At 45.6% G+C, this 16,627-nt stretch overlaps 1 protein-coding gene across 2 annotated transcripts in view; it reads right to left on the reverse strand.

Moving 5' to 3' along the window:
• Positions 1-576: 576 nt before the first annotated feature.
• cap2 (cyclase associated actin cytoskeleton regulatory protein 2) overlaps positions 577-16,627 on the reverse strand; it is a 145,147-nt gene continuing 129,096 nt past the window's right edge. For both annotated transcript variants that reach the window (XM_033013917.1, XM_033013924.1), the window contains exons 10-13: positions 16,101-16,224; positions 15,260-15,342; positions 7,969-8,109; positions 577-2,473 (exon numbers count right to left, since the gene is read on the reverse strand). In XM_033013917.1, the coding sequence (XP_032869808.1) occupies positions 2,390-2,473; positions 7,969-8,109; positions 15,260-15,342; positions 16,101-16,224 (432 nt within the window). In that variant the 3' untranslated portion in view covers positions 577-2,389. The remainder of the gene's footprint in view (positions 2,474-7,968; positions 8,110-15,259; positions 15,343-16,100; positions 16,225-16,627) is intronic.

Consider the following 16,627-nt stretch of genomic DNA (forward strand, 5'->3'; position numbering starts at 1 on the left):
TTATTGCCACGTTGCACAGTAAAATTCTTGCACACGTCGCCATATTTTGACAAAAGAAAAAGATCATAAGATCGTAAATGATAGGAGCAGAATTAGGCCATTCGGCCCATCGTCTACTCTGCCATTCAACCATGGCTGATCTATCTCTCCCTCCTAACCCCATTCAAGAGAGTTAGATTTAGCTCTTAGGGCTAAAGGAATCAAGGGATATGAGGAAAAAGCAGGAACGGGATACTGATTTTAGATGATCAGCCGTGATCATATTGAATGGCGGTGCTAGCTCGAAGGGCCGGATGTAAAATGCTGGAGTAACTCGGCGGGGCAGGCAGCATCTCTGGAGAGAAGGAATGGGTGACGTTTCGGATCGAGACCCTTCATCTCTGGTTGCCGCCCAACCTGCTGAGTTACTCCAGCTTTTTGTGTCTATCTTGAGTGTATGGACTTGATGGACCAAATGGTCTCTATCTGTACTGTAATCATTCGATGCTTGTGGAATGATGTGTGGAAGATGTATTTTAGTGTTATGACATAGAATCTAAACCATCTGTCGTTAAGAGCACCACAATGACCATTTCATATTTTGCAACACTTCCGCTTTTATTTTCAGGACATCCTCCTTGTGTGACATGACAAAAGTCTACAAACCATCTAACAATATTATAAATTACAATAACTAATCCCTCAAGTAACGTGATTAACGGGAACAACTGCAGTACTACTTTGCAAGGAGACTATCCATTTTCTACGCTAAGATAATGCCGAGGACAAACTTTGGAGCTCGGAACAGTAAAAGTTTACGTTAGTCTTGCTGCTGTGATGTGCGAGCACAGTGTGACTCTGCTTGACATAGCTTTCATCAAGTCATTACATTGTAATAGAATTGCCAGGACCCGATTACTGCATAAACAAAACACTGGACAAAACAGATCTACATGTGTCGGAAAGATGCTGCTCTACACCGAAGATAAGACACAAAATGCTGGAGTAACTCGGCGGGACAGACAGCACCTCTGGATAAAAGGAGTAGGTAACGTTTCGGGTCGGGACTCTCCGGGATTGGTTGACATTTCAGAAAGGTCTCAACCCGAAACGTCACCCATTCCTTCTATCCAGAGATGCGGCCTGTTCCGCTGAGTTACTCCAGCATTTTGTGTCTAATACAGATCTACAGATGTGAACCTCTGATCCATGCTCTAGCTTTCTTAAAGTGGTTCGGCTATATCAAAGTAAAGCTTGGAGCGTAGGAAGGAAAAGACTTCACAGTTACTTTTACGGGTTCTGCTTCTGCCTACATCACATCATGCGGACACCTTAAGTAAAGGCAGAAAAGGGAGTTGGGGGTTATGGGGAGAAGGCAGGAGAATGGGTTTGAGTGGGAAAGATAGATCAGCCATGATTGAATGGCGGAGTAGAATTGACGGGCCAAATGGCCTAATTCTACTCCTAAAACCTATGTTAGTTCGTTATGTCACAAGGAATAGGAGTAGAATTAGGCCATTCGGCCCATCAAGTCTACTCCGCCATTCAATCATGGCTGATCTATCTCTCCTCACCCCATTCTCTTGCCTTCTCCCCATAACCTTTGACACCCGCACTAATCAAGAAATGTTATCAAGTTACGTAAATGTAGAGTCCTCCTCCCTGATACAAATTGAGGTTTGATTTGAGTTGGTCAAAAAACTAGTTTGATAGCATTGGTCAAAAAATCTACGGTTAATATAGATGAAGCATAACTGATAAAACCAAATGTATTTTCAAAATATAATGGTGATTGGTTTAAAAACAACTTGATGTCCAATTACTTTCCTAAAAAGGACAACATATAGCCTGACGAAGAAAGTAAGGCAAAATGTTCCACAGTATTGGCACTGGGATATAAAGGAAGATATATGGAAGTTTAATTGAAACTATTGCACTGCAATCACTCTATAAAGTTTTTGCTGATTTTGGAATAAACTTGAGACATTTTCTTTTAAAAATCGGACAAGTCTGACTTTCTTCCCCCCCCCCCCCCCCCGTTTACAAAGAACAATGGCAATTGAGATGCACAATTATATAATCAAGAGTTCCAATAACTAATTCCCAATGAACTGAAAAATACTGTGGTTTAAACTTGTGAAAGATTCAGGTGAGATGATGTCAAACTAAGCGCATTTAGGTACAAAGGTGGCAATTGTCACGTGTATTGTAACTCTTGGGTGACTAAAGACGTACAGAGCCAGAAAGACTGCTGATCGTTGCACCCCTACTTGTGAAGCAGTAACTGCAAGGTATCTGACTACTGTAGTGTGGTATGCTGTGGTTGCAAAGAGTGTTCAATTGCATTATGGTGAATTGGTATCTCTAGAACCCCACGCGTCAATGGTGGAGCAGCTCCTCAAGTGAGCAGTTAGCCAACGTTTTCTGCCGCTTCGGTGCAGAGCTTTGTCCCATCCCATGTGGTCTTGAACTGTTCAGGAACTGGATACTCTTTCTAGAAAGGAAACAAAACTCGTGTGAGTGGATAGGATTTCATGCCCGGAACAGAAAACTCACTTTCAAAATTATAGACATTAGACACAAAGTGCTGGAATAACTCAGCCGGTCAGGCAGCATATGTGGAGAAAAAGGATGGGCGACGTTTCGGGTAGGGACCCTTCTTCCCGACCCGCAATGCTGCCCATCCTTTTTACTCCAAAGATGCTACCTGACATTACATTAAACACTACAACCTCCATTAGCTCTGGACTACAGAGACTATTATTGCACTATTATTGTTATTTGTTTTTTAATTGTACGTATGTGTGCGTATATACGTGTGTGTGAGTACATGTGTATATACACACACTGAACTTTTTTTCTCGTTTTTATTATATTGTTTTTTTCTCGTTTATTATATTGGTGATTAGTTGCAGGTGGGCAGTGGGCAGGTGCTATAGACCTGCACGGGAAGGTAGACGCTCCCGCCCCCACGAGTCTCGGGCAGATGGGGCTCATCAGCCTGGGAAGGCAGTCCATCTAGGAGAGGGAAAACTCTGATTTAAAACCTCCAATGCCTTGTGGCCATATCCAGTCATGGAAAAGGCTCCAGGAGTAAACCTCAAGAAAATCCGTAGTCGGAGCCCCTAAGGCAGTTCGTTGTTGTCTACAACCTCACTCTGGCAGCTCCTGCGACGGCGCTGGTGCCAACCTGTAACGGCCCTGCTGTTCCTTTGGATCGATCAGCGACGTGGAGAGGGGGGACGTGCTGCATGGGCAACAGCCTGTCCTCCATATATTGCCCAGGCTTGCATCTGACCACACATCACCTGCAAACTAGGATGCATCACCCATGGTCAGTCATGACCGAGAGGGGTCTACTACTACTAGTTGCAGATATGCTGCCTGACCCACTGAGTTATCCTGAGTTACAGGCCACAACCTGGCCACTCCCTCTTCTCTCCTCTCCCTTCAGGCAAAACTATAGAAGTGTGAAAATGCACACCTCCAGTCAGAGGCAGTTTCTTCCCAGCTGCTTTCAGGCAACTGAATCATCCTACCACAACCAGAGAGCAGTCCTGAACTACTATCTACCTCATTGGTGACCCCCGGACTATCCTTGATCGGACTTTGCTGACTTTACCTTGCACTAAACGTTATTCCCTTATCATGTATCTATACACTGTAAATGGCTTGATTGCAATCATGTATTGTCTTTCTGCTGACTGGTTAGCACGCAACAAAAGCTTTTCACTGTACCTCGGTACATGTGACAATAAACTAAACTGATCTTGCACCTGAATTGTGTAGGAAAGAACTGCCGATGCTGCTTTAAAGCGAAGATTTCAGCGTACCTAGGTACACTTGTCAATAAGTGACAATAAGACTTGGCAGGCACGGGTTATAGATAGGGGACGATCAGCCATGATCACAATGAATGGCGGTGCTGGCTTGTAGGACCAAATGGCCTCCTCCTGCACTTATTTTCTATGTTTCTAAACTAAACTAATAATGAGATGGGATTTTGACCACAGGAGAATATGGATGAGATAGTAAGATGGGTGGGGGAAAGGACAGATGGAATTCAATGTGAAAGAAATATGCTGAGATGCTTTATTAAAGGATTAATAAAGCTTAGACAGAAACAGTGAAGGGGAAGGCCCTGTAGACTATTGAAGAACTGAGGGATCTTAGTGTACAAGCCCAAGAAGCCTTGAAGGAAGATAAGGTCACTGAGAAGGTATACGCGACACCTGCCTTCATGAACCAGGCACAATGTAAAAGGTGGGACAATTTGGTACACATTTATCAACTGAGACACAAAGTGCTGGAGTAACTCAGTGGCAACATCCATGGGGATCATGGATATGTAACGTTATGGATCGGAACCCATAAACTATGGGATAAGCCATAACTGGTTTGCCACACCTTTGGAAGGATGTGAATGGACTGGTGAGGGTGCAGAATGTTGTCTGTGATAGAGAGTTTCAGTAAAATTAGTTACTGAAGGGCAGTTTGGTGGTGTGGCGAAAGCACTAATGCCTTACAGCGCCAGAGACCCGGGTTCGATCTTGGCTATGGGTGCGGTCTGTGTGGATTTTGTACGTTCTCCCCATGACCTGCATGGATTTTCTCCAAGATCTTCGGTTTCCTCCCACACTCCAAAGATGTAGGTTAGTTGGCTTGGTTTATATTTAAAAAAAAATGTAAGTGTACATTGTCCCTAGGATAGTGTTAGTGTGTGGGGATCGCTGGTTGGTGCGGACACGGTGAGCCGAGGGGCCGGTTTCCACGATGTATCTCTAAAGGGCCAGTCCCACTTTCACGAGCTAATTCACGACCTTTTTCACTCGTGGACATTTTTCATCATGCTAGAAAAACGCCCCGACCTACATGATGCCACGAGTACCTAAGACTAGCATCACGACCTACCTACGACCTCCTGCAACCTCGTGACGACCATGCTGCGAGTATGAGTCAAGGGCAAACTCGGCAGAGGTCGTGAATTAGGTCGTGAAAATGGGACAGGCCCTTTAACAAGACTAAACTAAACCAAATAAAATGATGGAAAGATACAAGGACCTGAACAGATAAATGCTCAGTAGTAAATCCTTATTATCTCAGTTGAAAGAGTAAAGTAAACTCCATGTCCCAGTATTGGAAGCACACTTTGTTATGTTCGGTAGGTTTAACCGACTGAACTCCTGACCCTTCTTACTTTAGCTTTGAAGTGAATTACTCCAGAGTTACTGCAGAACATTGACAACTGAATTGCAGAGCAAATCTGTTAAAATCAAAGGCTTTCATTGAAAATAAATTCTAAAGCTGCTTTCATTTCCATCCCAAGTAATTAAATTCAAACAAAAAGGAAAAACACTAACAAACTTCATGTTTATTATTTTAGGAATAATATTGGCAAATTAGCAAAGCCTTCAACCTTGAGATCTGGCTAAACGTTGGTGGTGAATATTAGGCTACATAATGCTGAATGGTTTAATGCCATTTTGACACAAAGTATAAAATGTAGTTGGCCTTTAAAGTTGTAGGGGTAACTTTTATCAATTTGGGCAGCACGTTATGCTTTAGAAACATAGAAAATAGGTGCAGGAGGGGGCCATTCGGCCCTTCGAGCCAGCACCGCCATTCATTGCGATCATGGCTGATCGTCCCCAATCAATAACCCGTGCCAGCCTTCTCCCCATATCCCTAGATTCCACTAGCCCCAAGAGCTCTATCTAACTCTCTCTTAAATCCATCCAGTGATTTGGCCTCCACTGCCGTCTGTGGCAGGGAATTCTACAAATTCACAACTCTCTGGGTGAAAATGTTTTTTCTCGCCTCAGTCTTAAATGGCCTCCCCTTTATTCTAAGAATGAGATTGTACATCAGTGGTTGCATTTGAGAGAGAAACAAAGAACTGCAGATGCTGATTTATACCAAAGTTAGACGTCAAGTACTGGATTAACTCAGCAGGTCAGGTAGCATCTGTGGAGAAAACGGATGGGTGACATTTTCGGGTCGGGACAAGCGTCCCAGCCCAAAATGTCACCCATCTTTTAGGTCCCAATCTGTGATCCAGCACTTTGTGTCTATCTTTTGTTTCATTTGAGGGTCTGTGTAGATATTTAATCCATTTATTCTCGAGCAGCAGTAAGTATCTTGGGCTGAATCAACATTCAAGGCCACTGTTAGACTGTATCTTAACTTCCTATGTCCAAGAGAAAATGAAGCAAGTTGTCCATAATCGTCTAGGTCCTGCCACCCTTCAAGTGAATTCTGGAGGCTATCGCAGTTTTATGAGGCACACGCCCAGAAGACTCTGACCACGAGTCTATCCAGCTGAGGGCTTCCTTCCATTCATACTTCAGGTTTACAAGAATGATCTCAGGAATGAGTGGGCTAGCATATGATGAGCATTTGACAGCACTGGGCCTTTACTCGCTGGAGTTTAGAAGGTTGAGGGGAGGCCTCATTGAAACATACAGAATAATGAAAGGCATAGATAGAGTGGATGTGGAAAGGATGTTTCCACCGGTGGGAGAGTCTAGGACCAGATCATAGCCTCAGGATTAAAGGGCGCTCTTTTAGAAAGGAGGTGAGGAGGAACTTCTTTAGTCAGAAGGGAGTTAATCTGTGGAACTCATTGCCACAGAGGGCTGTGGAGGCCAAGTCAGTGGATATTTTTAATGCAGAGATAGACAAATTCTTGTTTAGAACGGGTGTCAAGGGTTATGGGGACAAGGTAGGATAATGGGATTAGGAGGCAGTGATCAGTCATGATTGAATGGTGGAGTAAACGCGATGGACCAAATGGCCCAATTCTACTCCTATAACTTGTGAACTTCCATTCCCTTAGGACAAAATTCTTCTTACGGCTTACCAGAGACCCGGGAGTGATCCTGCCCTCGGGTGCTGTCTGTGTGGAGTTTGCACATTCGCCCTGTGGCCGCGTGGGTTTCCTCGCGATGCTCTGGTTTCCTCCCATATCCCAAAGGATAGGTTTAGAGAGATATGGGCCAAACGCAGGCAAGTGGGACCAGTGTAGACGGGGCATGTTGGTCGGCGTGGGCATATAGGGCCAGAGGGCCGCATTATGGAAGGTTTGCATTCCTAGAAAATGGTCCATATCCTGATATAACGCAAATCCATGTCCCTTGTACACGCCTCACCGAATGAGTAAAGAGAGTGTGCTTATTTCTTTACTTTTTTTCACATAAATTCTGCAAACGGCAATGTTATTGCACAGTAGTGATTTGTGAATTCTGTAAGGGTGGATTTCTGTTACTCCAAAGTTCATAAGTTGTAGGGGCAGAATTAGGCCATTCGGCCTATCACGTCTACTCCGCCATTCAATCATGGCTGATCTATCTCTCTCTCTCTCTCAACCACCTTCTCCTGCCTTCTCCCCATAACCCCGACACTAAATAAGAATCTGTCTGTGATGTATTTGTAATGTACTATCATTGAATGTATTAGAATGGAATTTGTGATGTATATGTAATATAATATGTAATGTAAATGCCAGTGTCCTTGAGGCCAAAAGCAGAAGCTGGCAAATGTACCTGTGCCTCGTGACTGAGGTCAAGTGACCTTCTGGAAGTTTCAGTCATTGCAGATTAAACTTATTTTACAAGACGGCGGTCATGTAATCATTGTGCTAGTCACAACAGGGCCACACAGAGAACATTACACTGTCAATCCCCACTTTAAAAAAAATCCATTCCATAGATTCACCACCCTCTGACTAAAGAAATTCCTTCTCATCTCCTTCCTAAAGGTATGTCCTTTTATGCTGAGGGAGTACCGACCAGCCTCTCCCACTAGTGGAACCATCCTCTCCAAATCCACTCTATCCAGCCCTTTCACACATGTAGCCTCCACATGGTTCTAACAAAACACTACACAAATAAGAGAGAGAACAAAAAAACAATTATTTGCCTATTGTCCAATTCATAATCACAATAATAGCCTGAAACGTCAAGTTAGGGTTCGTGTGTAGGTAAAACTTACATAGTCTTCCCCTCGAGGAATTAGGATGTTCATTTCAGAAGACTTGGCACTGATTATCTCGCATCCTAAAGACTCTTCACTGAGGTATATGTGGCAGCCCTCCGTTTTATTGATGGATATAGTCGGCACTTTGCACAGCACCTGTGAAGTCAAGGCACAATTTTATTGGTAATCCAGCTAAATGGCATCTTGAAGATGTACCTGTTGAAGACGGATGCCAGGAAGTTGAATCTGACTTCCAAACAGAGCAAACTATCGACAATGGAGAGATCACAACAAGATATGTTAGATGAGGACGGATTTCAAAATTATAAAGTAAGCAATTGCATGTGGGGTTTAGAAACGTCCCTACTGAACAATCCTTGCTGCAGACGGACAGTTTCCCCATATGAGACTTTCTTTACTCACTGTTAGCGGGTGGCACGGTGACGCAGCGGTAGAGTTGCTGCCTTACAGCGCCAGAGACCCGGGTTCCATCCTGACTACAGGTGCTTGTCTGTATGGAGATTGTACGTTCTCCTTGTGACCACGGGGGTTTTCTCCAGGTGCTCCAGCTTCCTCCCACACTCCAAACTCATAAATGTGTAGTTTATTGGCTTTGGTAATACTGTCCCTCGTGTGTAAGATAGTGTTACAGGATGATTGCAGGTCGGCGCGGACTCAGTGGGCTGATGGGCCGCTATCCTACAACACTAGGGCCAATGTACAATTACACCAAGCGAATTAACCTACAAACCTGTACGTCTTTAGAGTGTGGGAGAAAACCAGAGATTCTGGAGAACGTACAAACTCCTTACAGACATGCACCAGTAGTCAGGATCGAACCTGGGTCTCTGGCGCTGTAAGGCAGCAACTCTACCGCTGCGCCACTGTGCTGCCCTTCTGGAGAACATGGATAGGTGCCTGTCTGTAATCTGCCTGTTAGCAGCCTGAATCATCTTGTCTTTTCCCAATAAGTGAACAATCCAGATGGCGATTGGGATGTCGCTGAATATTCTCAGGCTTGTGAGGAATTCAGATTCACCTGCGGGAATACAAACTCATGATATTATCCCTTCAGAGTCTGTTCAGTGCTAATGAACTGCCTGCTGAAAACAAGGCCAGAGCTCCTGTAATTTACAAAGTTATCAGCCAGTTTTTAATCCATCATTAGCACTGTTTCGCATTAATAAACAAAAACAGAAAATGCCTTAAATGCTGAGCGGGTCAGACATCAGCTGTGGAGGGAGAGAGAAACAAAGTTAATGTTTCAATTCAGCAGAACTCGATGAATAGACATTGACCTGAGATATTAACTGTTTCTGTTTGCATAGATTTGCTTCAGCGTACACTTTAATCAAATGTATTTCTCCGGTGGCGCAGTGGTAGAGTTGCTGCCTTACAGTGCCAGACATCGGGGTGGAAGATTGCAACCTTCACGTGGTCCGCCCTGTTTCGACTAATGCAATCAACTCGACGTGCACAAAAGGATGATCAAATAGAACAAGTTGTCCAACAACGTTAGGCTGCGCACGCCACACAAAAGAAGAAGAAGAAGTGCCAGAGATCCAGGTTCGATCCTGACTCCGGGTGCTGTCTGTACGGAGTTTGTACGTTCTCCCCGTGATCTGCGTGGGTTTCCCCGGGAGCGTGGGTTTCCTCCCACACTGCAAGGAAGTACAGGCTTGCAGGTTAATTGACTTCAGTAAAATTATAAATTGTCCCTAGTGTGTGTAGGATAGTGTTAGTGTGCGAGAATTGCTGGTCGGTGCGGGCTTGGTGGGCCGAAGGGCCTGTTTCCTCTCTAAACTAAATTAAACTAAAGATGCATCCAGACCTGTTGCATATTTCCAGCATTTTTCGCTTTTAATGGAGGCATATGGATCATGTGCGGGCAGAGGAGATTAGTTTAACTTGGCATCATTTTTAGCGAGGACAGTTTAGGCTGAAGGAAGGGCCTGTTCCACTGCTGTACTGTTCTATTTTATTCATTTCAGATTTCTGCATCTACAGTATTATGCTTTTTGATTACTGTAATACATTGATTAGTTTAGCTTAGTTTAGATATACACTGCGGAATCAGACCCTTCAACCCACCGAGTCCGTGCCGACCAGCGATCCCCATACACCTACACTATCCTACACACTAGGGACAATTTACAATTTTACCGAAGCCAATTAACCTACAAACCTGCACGTCTTTGGAGTGTGGGAGGAAACCAGAGATTCAGGAGAAAACCCACGGGGAGAACGTACAAGCTCCGTACAGACAGCACCCTTAGTCGGAATCGAAACTGGGTCATTGGCGCTGTAAGGCAGCAACTCTACTGCTGCAGTGCTGCCCGTTACTGTAATAAATTTGATTAAAGTGTATGCTGAATCGAACCTTTTATAGAATCATACAGCACGGAACCAGGACATTCGGCCCAACTACCACATCCTACCACAACCAGAGAGCAGTGCTGAACTACTATCTACCTCTTTGGTGACCCTCGGACTATCCTTGATCGGACTTTGCTGGCTTTACCTTGCATTAAACGTTATTCCCTTATCATGTATCTATACATTGTAAATGGCTCGATTGTAATCATGTATTGTCTTTCCGCTGACTGGTTAGCATGCAACAAAAGCTTTTCACTGTTCCTCGGTACACGTGACAATAAACTAAACTGAACTGAACTCATGCATGCTGACCAAGACTCGCTCATGTTAACACTGTAAATATTTTTGTTTTCTCTCTCCTTTATTATATTGATTACATATCCTGTTGTGCTGCAGCAAGTCAGAATTTCATTGTTCTATCTGGGACACATGACAATAGAAACATAGAAAATAGGTGCTGGAGTAGGCCATTCGGCCCTTCAAGCCTGCACCGCCATTCAATATGATCATGGCTGATCATCCAACTCAGTATCCTGTACCTGCCTACTCTCCATACCCCCTGATCCCTTTAGCCACAAGGGCCACATCTAACACCCTCTTAAATATAGCCAATGGACTGGCCTCAACTACCTTCTGTGGCAGAGAATTCCAGAGATTCACCACTGTGTGAAATTCTTTTTTCTCATCTCGGTCCTAAAGGATTTCCCCATTATCCTTAAACTGTGACCCCCTTGTTCTGGACTTCCCCAACATCGGGAATAATCTTCCTGCATCTAGCCTGTCCAACCCCTTAAGAATTTTGTAAGTTTCTATAAGATCCCCCCTAAATCTTCTAAATTCTAGCGAGTACAAGCCGAGTCTATCCAGTCTTTCTTCATATGAAAGTCCTGACATCCCAGGAATCAGTCTGGTGAACCTTCTCTGTACTCCCTCTATGGCAAGAATGTCTTTCCATATAAAACTCTCTTGACTCTCCCTTGATATATAGTACCACTGGGACTGGTAAATAGTGATAATTCCAGGTTTATTCAATTCAATTCAACTTTAATGTCATTGCACAAATACTGAGTATCGGTACAACGAAATGCAGTTTTGCGTCAGTCCGTAGTAGTGCAATATAGAAATAAAAAAATAAAAAAGAGGATACAGAACAATAGAAAATGCAGAATAATTAAACAATGGGGACGGAGGGACCGGAGGAATCTATCGGCGGGACTCCGAGTTCAGCAATGCGACGGTATGATTGTAGAAGCTGTTCCTCATCCTACTGGTACGAGACCTGAGGCTCCTGTACCGCCTCCCTGATGGGAGGAGGGCAAACAGTCCATGATTGGGGTGGGAGGGGTCTTTAATGATCTTCCCAGCTCGTTTCAGACACCGTTTTCGGTGGAGGGCATCCATGGCAGGGAGCGGGGCGCCAATGATGTGCTGCGCGGTTTTCACCACCCGTTGTAGTGCCTTCCTGTCCGCAACAGTGCAGCTGCTGTACCATACCGTGAAGCAGGCGGTCAGGATGCTCTCGATGGTACACCTGTAGAAGTTGGTCAGGATCTGGGGGGCAGGTGGGCTTTCTTGAGCCTCCTCAGGAAGTAAAGGCGCTGCTGTGCCTTTTTGATCAGCTTGGAGGTGTTGAGGGACCAGGACAAATCCTCCGAGATGTGTACCCCGAGGAATTTGTAGCTGGAAACGCGCTCCACCTCAGTCCCGTTTATGTGGATGGGGGTATGTCTGCCCCCTCTGACCTTCCTGAAGTCGACAATAAGTTCCTTCGTCTTCTTGGAGTTGAGGACGAGGTTATTATTGGCACACCAGGTTGTCAGGTGCTGGACCTCCTCTTGGTAGGCTGACTCATCGTTGTCACTGATCAGTCCTACCACCGTGGTGTCGTCAGCAAACTTAATGATGGCGTTGGATCCGTACTTAGGGATGCAGTCGTGGGTGAAGAGGGAGTAGAGGAGAGGGCTGAGCACACAGCCCTGTGGCACGCCGGTGTTCAGTGTTATAGTGGTGGAGTTGAGGTTGTTGACCCTAACAGACTGTGGTCTGTTGGTGAGGAAATCCAGTGTCCAGTTGCAGAGGGAGGTGGAGATGCCAAGCCCGCTGAGTTTGGTGATCAAGCTGGCGGGGATGACAGTGTTGAAAGCGGAGCTGAAATCAATGAACAGCAACCTGATGTAGGAGTTGTTGTTGTCCAGGTGGGTCAGGGCAGAGTGTAGGGCCGCCGATATGGCGTCCTCTGTAGACCTGTTGGCCCGGTAGGCAAACTGATGGGGGTCCAGTGTGGGGGGGAGGCTGGCTTTGAGGTGAGCCAAGATCAGCCGCTCAAAGCACTTAGCAATGACAGGGGTGAGTGCCACTGGGCGGAAATCGTTGAGGCTCCCTGTGGCTGACTGTTTGGGCACTGGCACGATGGTTGATGTCTTGAGGCAAGTGGGGACAACACCCTGGGCCAGTGAGTGATTGAAAATGTCGGTAAAGACTTGGGATAGTTGTCCAGCACATGCCCTAAGCACCCGGCCAGGGATGCCATCGGGGCCGGCAGCTTTGCGCTCATTCACCTTGCTCAGTGCATCTTGTACAGCAGAGGTGGATAGACTGAGGGGTTGTTCATTTGGGGGTGGAGCAACTTTGATGGCTGGGGTTTTGTTATCACGGTCAAAGCGAGCATAGAAATGGTTTAGCTCGTCAGGAAGGGTGGCGTTGTCTGGGGGAGGGGTGTTAACTTTCTGGTAATCGGCAAGGGATTTGATTCCTTGCCACATGCGCCTGGGGTCAGAGTTGTTATGGAAGTGCTCCTCAATCCGCCGTTTGTAATTGAGTTTGGCATTCCTAATTCCCATTTTCAGATTGGCCCTAGATGAGCTGTATCCCTCAGCGTCGCCAGATCTGAAAGCGGCATCGCGAGCCTTCAGTAGGAGTCTGACCTCCCTGCTCATCCACGGCTTCTGGTTAGGGAAGGTCTTTATTTCTTTGTGTGTAGTGACATTATCGGTGCAGAATTTTATATAGTCCATAACTGTTGAGGTGTATGAGTTGATGTCCACTTGTGAATTGAAGGTGGACTGGGTAGCAAACAGACTCCAGTCTGTCTGCTGAAACTGCTGCTGTACCTTCAAGTTGTCATGGATTGTCATGCCGATTTTCCGGCACCTCCTTTAATCCGGACACAATTACGAGAGTGCACTTGAATCCCCCCCCCCCCCACCCCCCCCAGAAGTCTCCCTGAAAATATGTGGCACCAAGGCCGGGTGAGGTGGCTGATCACGACCTCATCAGGACCTCCGCAGCCGATCGGCGGGTCGAATCTGCACCCCTGCGGCCGGGGCTCTGGAACTCCCGAGTAGGATTAGGCCGTTCGGCCCATCAAGTCCACACCATTGAATCATGGCCTATCTATCTTTCACTCTCAACCCCATTCTCCTGCCTTCTCCCCATTACCCCTGACACCATTACTACTCAAGAACCTCCAACCTCCACCGTTAAAGTATCCATTGACTTGGCCTCGACAGCCTTGTCTGTGGCAATGTTTTCCACAGATTCACCACCCTCTGACCAAAGAAATTCCTCCTCACCTCCTTCCTAAAGCTACGTCCTTTTATTCCAAGGCCATGACCTCTGGTTCTAGACTCTCCCAGAAGTGGAAAAATCCTCTCCACATCCACTCTATCTTGGCCTTTCACCAGATAAATGGGGTATATTACGTTCATTTAATACTCAATAATTTTTTAATAAATGCGCGAATACAAAACTATAATTGAGATAATATCGACATCAATGTGTATTTTCTATCATACATTTTCTATCTGCCAAATTTTTACAAAGCAGACAGATTTGAGTATAGGAGCAGGGATGTTCTACTGCAGTTGTACAGGGTCTTGGTGAGACCACACCTGGAGTATTGCGTACAGTTTTGGTCTCCTAATCTGAGGAAAGACATTCTTGCCATAGAGGGAATACAGAGAAGGTTCACCAGACTGATTCCTGGGATGTCAGGACTTTCATATGAAGAAAGACTGGATAGACTCGGTTTGTACTCGCTAGAATTTAGAAGATTGAGGGGGGATCTTATAGAAACTTACAAAATTCTTAAGGGGTTGGACAGGCTAGATGCAGGTAGATTGTTCCCGATGTTGGGGAAGTCCAGAACAAGGGGTCACAGTTTAAGGATAAGGAGGAAATCTTTTAGGACCGAGATGAGGAAAACTTTTTTCACACAGAGAGTGGTGAATCTCTGGAATTCTCTGCCGCAGAAGGTAGTTGAGGCCAGTTCATTGGCTATATTTAAGAGGGAGTTAGATGTGGCCCTTGTGGCTAAAGGGATCAGGGGGTATGGAGAGAAGGCAGGTACAGGATACTGAGTTGGATGATCAGCCATGATCATATTGAATGGCGGTGCAGGCTCGAAGGGCCGAATGGCCTACTCCTGCACCTATTTTCTGTTTCTATTTGCAAAAAAATTCTACAATCGAGCTAATTTAACCCTTATCTTAGTTTAGTTTAAAAATACAGCGCGGAAACAGGCCCTTCGGCCCACCGAGTCCGCACCGACCAGCGATCCCCGCACACCAACACTATCCTACACACACGGGACAATTTCCTTACACCAAGCCAATTAACCTGCTAACCCGTGCGACTTTGGAGTGTGGGAGGAAACCGAGGATCTCGGAGAAAACCCACGCAGGTCATGGGGAGAACGTACAAACTCCGTACAGACAGCACCCGTAGTCGGGATCGAACCCGGGTCTCCGGCGCTTCAAGCGCCGTAAGGCAACAACTCTACCGCTGCGCCACCGTGACTGCCACTAATGTGAATTTTCTATCATACATTTTTCTACCTACCAAATTTTTACAAAGCAAGAGACAGATTTGCAAAATGTTCTACAATTGAGCTTGCTTATATTTACTTCTGTTCAGATAAATCGCTCTTTACCTGAACCTCCACATTCCGTGAATTGATGATTTCGACAATTCCCACCACGTTTTCAAACACAAGGCCAAGCTTTTTACAGGAATCTGAAATGGAAAGAATTAGTTTAAGGGACCAGCTTCTGTGTTGCAAAAGAACAGCAATGATGTGCAGGCTTTAGGTCAGTTTACTTTAGAGATATAGCGCGCAAACCACCCCTACGGCCCACCGAGTCCGCACCGACCAGCGATCCATGCGCATTAACACTATCTTATACACACTAAGGACAATTTTAAAAATTAATACCAAGCCAATTAACCTACAAACCTGTAGGTCTTTGGACAATAGACAATAGACATTACGTGCATGAGTAGGCTATTCGGCCCTTCGAGCCAGCACCGCCATTCAATATGATCATGGCTGATCATCCCCAATCAGTACCCTGTTCCTGCCTTCTCCCCATATCCCCTGACTCTGCTATTTTTAAGAGCCCTATCTAGCTCTCTCTTGAAAGCATCCAGAGAACCGGCCTCCACTGCCCTCTGAGGCAGGGAATTCCACAGACTCACCACTCTCTGTGAGAAAGAGTGTTTCCTCGTCTCCGTTCTAAATGGCTTACCCCTTATTCTTAAACTGTGGCCCCTGGTTCTGGACTCCCCCAATATCGGGTGTGGGAGGAAACCGAATATCTCAGAGAAAACCCACTTAGGTCACGGGAAGAACGTACAAACTCCGTACAGACAGCACCGGTAGCCGGGATCGAACCCGGATCTCTGGCGCTCGTAAGGCAGCAACTCTACCGCTGCGCCACTGTGCCGCTCCTTTGTTAAGCTCCCAGTTCTTTAAATATTTACTAATCGCTTACCTATGGTAATGGAATTGATTTTGCCTTGAATTTTAATGACAGAGTTGTTGCATTTATAGACGTAGGCAACGTGTTTCAGTTCTGCCTCGGAAATGACCAGGCTTCTTTCATTCTCTTGATATTCCTTAAAAAGAAATTTAAAAAGAACAATTACTGGGAAGTTTAAACATCACCCTTCCTCCCTCCCCCCACTTCTGACATCAACCTCTCTTAAATACCTGGTGACTAAAGTGAATGTCATCTTGGATTCCTCCATTTAGGTCCAGAGCGAGCAGAACAGCAGGTGACCAGCAGAGAGCTGCGGAGGCAGCCCAGACCATCGCACAAATCAACCACCTTTCCATTGACTCCATCTACACTTCACGCTGCCTCAGCAAGGCCACCAGCAGAATCAAGGACCAGTCTCACCCCGGTCACTCCCTCTTAGTTTAGTTTGGTTTTGAGATACAGCACAGAAACAGGTCCTTCAGACCAAAGGTTTTTCCTCATCTCCGTTCTAAATGGCCTAAATCCCTTATTCTTAAACT

The sequence above is a fragment of the Amblyraja radiata genome, chromosome 2 (genome assembly GCF_010909765.2).
Source record: "Amblyraja radiata isolate CabotCenter1 chromosome 2, sAmbRad1.1.pri, whole genome shotgun sequence".
NCBI lineage: Eukaryota > Metazoa > Chordata > Chondrichthyes > Rajiformes > Rajidae > Amblyraja > Amblyraja radiata.